Source organism: Pygoscelis adeliae, unplaced genomic scaffold (assembly GCF_000699105.1).
Source record: "Pygoscelis adeliae isolate BGI_AS28 unplaced genomic scaffold, ASM69910v1 Scaffold241, whole genome shotgun sequence".
Lineage (NCBI taxonomy): Eukaryota > Metazoa > Chordata > Aves > Sphenisciformes > Spheniscidae > Pygoscelis > Pygoscelis adeliae.
Window position 1 is genome coordinate 1,334,303 of NW_008824056.1, and position 6,608 is coordinate 1,340,910.

General features: G+C 41.2%; 1 protein-coding gene across 1 annotated transcript in view; it reads left to right on the forward strand.

Annotated features, from left to right (window-relative positions):
* Positions 1–5,505: 5,505 nt before the first annotated feature.
* Positions 5,506–6,608, forward strand: part of TRIM59 (tripartite motif containing 59) — a 3,285-nt gene continuing 2,182 nt past the window's right edge. Inside the window, 2 exon segments of the mRNA XM_009333920.1 lie at positions 5,506–6,601; positions 6,603–6,608. The exon segment at positions 6,603–6,608 is cut by the window's right edge and continues 2,182 nt beyond it. Coding sequence (XP_009332195.1) covers positions 5,508–6,601; positions 6,603–6,608 — 1,100 coding nt within the window. The 5' untranslated portion in view covers positions 5,506–5,507.

Sequence of the window (6,608 nt, forward strand, 5' to 3'; positions counted from 1 at the left end):
CGGGCGTGCGGACGGAGCGCCGGGGGGGGGTACGGGGTGGGTGCCGCACAGGGAGCGCGGCTGTGGGAGCGGGGCAGCCCGTGTCCCCTGGGCTGCGGTTTTACACCCGCGCGGCGCTCCGCGCCGGGAGGTGTTTTGTGAGGGCTTGACCTGTTGTCGGAGCTCGTACGGCCTCTCCGGTGCGCGGCCTTCTGAGGTGAAACCGCCCTGGAAGCGGAGCAGTGTCTGGAATGACCGCTTCCCCCTCCTTCGTCCAGTCAGCCTTCTCCAGCCTTCACGGATGAGTAGTGCTCGGGTTGCCAGCAGCCTGCCCCGCTGGCGTGGGGGACCCGCTGCCACCAGGAGACATCTCTGTCCTCGGGCGCTGCTCAGGTGTCACATACCTGACAGCTTCTTTCATAGCTTTTAAGCGTGTTTCTATCTCTGTAACCTTAGCAAGGTTTTGGTGTTAATGTTGATCCCTTTTTCTAGCTGCTAATATAGGTACAGTTCCTATCATTACTAGTTGCTGAACTGTCTGTGGGAGCTGGCAGAGGGTCTGCAGCAGGCAGGAGCTCTGCAGGTGACAGGTAAGGGTGTAACCTTCCTTAATCCTAGCTCCACTGCCCAATACTAAGAGGCAAATGACAAGTGATGAGTGCTCAAGACCAGAAGCTCTGACAGAGTTCAAGAGATAAGGGATGGAGAGCAAGTCTCGGCAATGGAATACAAGTATGGAAAGGATAGAGCAGTATAGTCATTTTTGAAATTACAAAAATTTGTAATTTTTTTACACATTTTTGTGTAAGCTTGTTGTAGTAGCAGGCAAGGAGCCAGTGGAGGGATATACAGGAGGGAACTGTGAGGTCAGTTTGACAGGGAAACTAAATAGACTTCTCAGCTGTGTTCATCTCCTTTCAGGTCATAATAAATGTCTAAAAATCTGGGATGGTGGTGTAGTAGCTGTGGTAGGAATAGGGGCTAGAGGCAGAAAATCCCTGGTTGAGAATTACTGTGACTTGGGCCTAGGATATTTGTGGCATGGGGCTGAAATGGGCTGGAACGGAGATGTTTAAGGTCTAGCTGTTGTTTCTCATTTCTGGTGCCTGGCCTGTTGCTACAACCACCAAACCTGGCAGCTGTGTAGCAGACTCTATTCCTCTTAATGCATCGACAAGTACCAGAGCTGCATCTCGGCCTTCTGGTTTTTTTAAAAAGTTCTGTCACCATGAAGGTGACTTATAAATGGAAAACACTGTCCGTGATGTTATTTAATCCCTTATTTTTGCACAACCTAAACTTGAGCTTTTATGCTGGTGCTACAGGAGTACTTCATGGGCCGCTGTGGGATGGGGTGACAGCATTTCTGACGTGGATTAGTTTAAGTGCAGTACGGTATTGAAAGTCAAGTCGAGTGTTCAAGTGTCCTTCAGGAGAGAGCAGATGTCATTTTCCTTCCTGACAGTGGTGCAAAGGAGTGGGGAGTGGGCAGCCTGGCAGCACCTGACTCCTAGGGAGGGTCTGCCTTAAGTGCCCCTTCTAACTCTTTGTTTAGGCTGTCACAACTGTTATCTAATGCCAAATTCACCTTTTAAAATTCTCCAGAGTAGAATGGGGTGTATCGGCTTGTTATAGCTGGCTTTTCCTCTAAAGCAGTTAGTTATTTATCTACCTAAACACTGACATACGCTGTATTCCAGATAGAATTGTTTCTGAACAACATCTTGCATAATAAGCTGGATGAGCAACAGCCTGATTGCTAGGTGAGGAACACAGTATTATCAAGGAATATACTACGTTACTTTGATCTGCTTAACTGAAAGCTTTGGCAGAGAAACTGTAATACAGGTATGCTGTATTACATGTTTTCACCTTGTCTACAGTATCACTAATTAGAAGAGTATAAAATCATAGCCACTTAGCAGGCCTTCTGTTGCTGGAAGATTTCTGAAACTCACTGTGTTGCTGGCACAATTACCCTTTTAATTTTGAAATACCTTCTAGTTTGTAATTTGCTTATACTGAGTGACTCTTATGATAAATATGTATATACGCACACACACGTATTTGCTACCACAGTTATTTGGAACATTTAAGGAAAAGTCTGCTCTGTGAAGGAAAACATTTACCAGCTTCCTGCTACTTTTTTTTTTTCCTGGAAAACTTTTTTTCTTTCTCTTTGCTTAACTCTGTGATGTTGGGTCTTCTCTGTCTTTTTTCGTTGGTGTTCCCAGTCTCTCTGTTTCTGATAGCCATCTGCTGATTTATTTCTGCTGTCGTTCACGTGTAGACTATTTCCTCCGTGCTGCTGCCAGTGCAGGACGAAATAATTTTGGGGTTCCTACCTTTTGCTTCCCTGGTACAACTCTGGAGAAGCTGTCTAGAAAAGATTTAAAAAGCACAGGGTGCCTATAGCAAAGATCAACATCAGCATTCTGAATGCTGTTTTGAAATCGATGAATAATAACTAAGAAATGAAGTGCCGTTTCCCCTGGAGGTGCCTGGGAGGCCACTGCGGCGGCGGGGGGCTGGAGCCAGGGTGCCCCACGCAACATTGGCCCGTGCCCGGAGCTGGGCAGCAGCTGAAAAGCAAAAGCTCCTGCCCTAGCACCGCCGGCCAGGCAACGGCTGTCCCTCTTTTAAATTTCTTAGTTGCCTGGGAAACAGAGCGGTATGTTTCTGTGGAAATGGGAATTTCAGTCCCTCTGGCTAGCGGCTGCGAGGGTTATGAAACGGCCCTGAAGTGAGCGCAGGCCTCCAGGCTGGCTGGCTTGTCCCAGCTTTAACCTGCGCAGGCTTGTGGCAAGGCGCCTCGGTTTGCTAGGGGGAGGCACTGCCTGGTTGGGGGGGGGGGTTTACTCCTATGGAGCTTGAGGTGATTCATAATAGAGCTAAGAAAAATTTTGTGAAGTTGCTTCTTCGTTTATGGTAGCAAGCAACTACTTTGCAGTTAAAGCAATTTTTTGAAGATTAATTTTGTCTTGCCCTTTATGTAGCTCAAATAAGCTAGACGTGTTCTTTATAAAGAAGATTTCCTTCCTGTAACAGTTCCTTTGAAGAGAACTACAGCCCTAGATTTAGGAAAAAATAGTGATTTTAAACACAGAGTTTTTTTTAAACTATATTTATTCCATATATATATATATATATAAGAGAAAATAATGAATGAGAGTACCTAAGGATTCTTTCTTTTCTAACCATGAGCAAAAACTGTTTTTTTTTCTTTTGTTTAAGTGGAAGTGACGTTCCCAAGATTCGTAATAACTTTATTTATATATTTATAAAAATATATAAATAAAACCTTTAGATGTATTTCCTATGGAAATTAATTGTCAAAAAATTATTTAGACAGTGGAATAGATTTATTGTTCAGCTTCCTTTCATTATTGACACATTTCTTTAGTTTCAGTGTCTGGAACATCACTTAGAAATGTGAGGTTATTAATGTATAGACCTAAAGAACCTAGTGTTGCCACAGTGGCTGATTGGAAAAGCTGGAAAACAAAGGTCTGTGGCTGCCCAGTAAAACGAGAAATCCTTCGTGGTCTTCAGTGAGAGCAGTGCAGTACAGAAGTAGGTTTAGTATCAGTGTTGGGAATGTTATTTGCTAAATGTCTGTAGTACTTGATATTAATTCTCTTCGACTAGGAGACGACACTAGTTAGTTATAAATGCTAGCACACTTTATCGTTCTCCTTTTAAAGGGTAGCTCTTAAGAATTATGTCTCTCTAGTAGATTTTCTTCCGACTGTTGTCAAGGTCTCTTTAAAAAGTGGAATTCAAATATGTGAACCAACATTTTATATTTATTAGCTGAAGAAATGACCTGAAGGGTGTTGGATAGATTTTTTTTTTTTTTGAAAGCTGAATTAATCAAAATTGTTTTCAACATGAAGTTGACTTGCTCAAAAAACAACATACAAGTACCTCCTTGAATCGAACTTGATTTTTTGGGTGATGATGGCCATTAGATTTTTTTCTTTTTTTTTTCTTTTGTTATTACTCAGCCTGGCTTTACAGGGCAAAAGAAATCTGATCAGACTTCGTTGAGCACTTTTACTTTTGGGTGTACCAGCCTATCTCAATAAAGAGAGATAAGCCACGCTTATTTCTGTACAACCAGAATAGGTTTCTCTGTTCAAAGCTGATTTAACTCTCAATACTCAGACCCTGGTTCTTTTAGCTTCTGGCTTCCATCAGGTTAGCTCTGTGCCTTTTGCAGGAACAATGCTGCTTCATTTACTTACTGTAAATTGTTTATTAGTTAGTGCCAAATTTAATCCTTAGCAGCTTTCACGATTCCAAATGCAATTTAAGGTTTTATTTTCAAAGGAGAGTATATTTAACAATTCCATTCCTTTTAAGTAGATTCACTTAAAATAAATCAAACTTTGTTAATCTTGGTGTCAATGAGAAATGCTAATAGATCAATGCAAAAATATGTTAATGCATTAAAAAGATCAGGAGGGCACATCTGAATAAAATAGCCTCCTTAAAAACATCTCACAGCTAGTTATCTTCCTGACTGAATCCGACAAAGGTTCAGTAGCACTTTGTGCAGCTGCATTAGTCCAGCTGCATGTTATTGCTTTCACATTCAGAGTTAGACCCTAAATTGAGAGTCTTCGATACTAAATGCTTGGACAATTTCTTTTTGCAGCGTAGCAAAGTCTACAGAGTTGACTAGAACTGTTGAAGGGGACAGGAAAATGTGACGCAGAGAAGGAAAGTTCGTACTAATTTCCCCATTTTTTTAACAGAATGAAAAACGGAATTATGATTTATTATGAAAACTGGCATTAGAGTTACTGTTACTTGTGACTTTACAGTGTGATTTCAGTAAGCTGGCAAGGAAAAACAAGGCAATCTTACAAAGGATGGAAACCGAAAGTTAATTTTTTAGTTTTGTGCTTAAAGTAACCCAGGAATAACACCACGAGTCTAATTACTGTTAGTGGTATTGTATTTAAGGGCCATTGAGTGAGATTCTTGTTTGTGCCAGAACCTAGAGGTAGCTTTTAGTAAATTTGACTGCTTAATACTCTAATGACTATTTATATTACAAAAGTAACATTTGAAAAAAGTTAGGGGAGAAAAAGAAGTTTCTGTACTTACTGTTCTATTCTTATGTTGAAAAGGTTACTCATAGTGGGAGAAAATTTTCGTGATTCTTAGGTTATTTAGAAACTTTAGTTCTAACTTTTCTCACTCTCTTCTACTGTTTCCCACTGTAAAAAATATCTAGTAGCAGATTGCTGCTTTTCCTAGCTTTTTAAGGCAGAAATTGGATATGGGTGAACACTATCTAGTCATGTAGATCGTAAGTGCAGATCATAATTTGCTGGAATCTTTAAACCATTGCTCACTTTCATTCTTCTTTTCTCTTTTTTCCCCTTAGCAATAAATTGCCCACGTTACTGGTCGCTAAATGTCATGCTGAGGCGCTTAGGATAATAAAATGATTTTAAATGAGTTGATTGTAAAAAGAGATTAAACCGCTTTTTCTTTTTGTTTTTCTTTTGTAGGACATGCATCACTTTGAGGAAGAATTAACGTGTTCCATTTGCTACAGCATATTTGAAGATCCACGCGTTCTGCCCTGTTCCCATACGTTCTGTAGGAATTGTCTGGAAGGTGTTATTCAGCTGTCAAGCAACTTTTCCATTTGGAGACCCCTGAGAGTTCCTCTGAAGTGTCCTAACTGTAGGAGTATTGTTGAAATTCCTGCCGCTGGTACGGAATCGTTGCCTATCAACTTTGCGTTGAAAGCTATTATTGAAAAATACCAACAGGAAGATCACTCTGATGTTGCAACCTGCAGTGAACACTATAGGCAACCGCTGAACGTTTACTGTCTTTTGGACAGAAAATTGGTGTGTGGCCATTGCCTTACAATAGGAAAACACAACGGTCATCCGATAGATGACCTTCAAAGTGCCTACATAAAAGAAAAGGAGACTTCAGGAAAACTTCTCGAGCAGCTAACTGATAAGCACTGGACTGATGTATGCTTGCTTATTGAAAAGCTGAAAGAACAGAAGTCCCAGTGTGAAAGCATTGTTCAGGATGATAAAAAAGTCGTAGTACAGTATTTTAAGAAACTTAGCGATACCTTGGAGCACAAAAAACGAGCTCTGCTGACTGCACTGGATGAAATTAACACACACATTTTGGAAGAATATCAGCCTCTCATTGAGAAGTTGAAAAAAATAAGGGAAGAACAGCTGGAATTAATGTCACTGAATACATCTATTCAAAAAGAGGAGTCCCCACTTATTTTTCTCGAGAAGGTGGATGATATGCATCAACGTATAAAAGCTTTGAAACAGAAGCAACTACCGGATGTTAAACCTGTGGAGATTTATCCGAGGATTGGGCACCTGTTGAAAGATGTGTGGTCTAAAACTGAAGTCGGTCAGATCAACAAGATCCTCACTCCAAAAATAAAACTGATTCCGAAAAGGAAGTTACGCAGCAAAGGCAGTGGAAAGGAAGGGAGAGAATCTCAAGAGCTCCTCCAGGCTGTAAATCCTTTAGCAGTCCTGCTTCTTTTTATAACAATAGCGGTAACTGTGTTTGCGTTTCACAAACCGGTATCATCAGTTGTAGTCGAAGCTACTCCCGCTTAC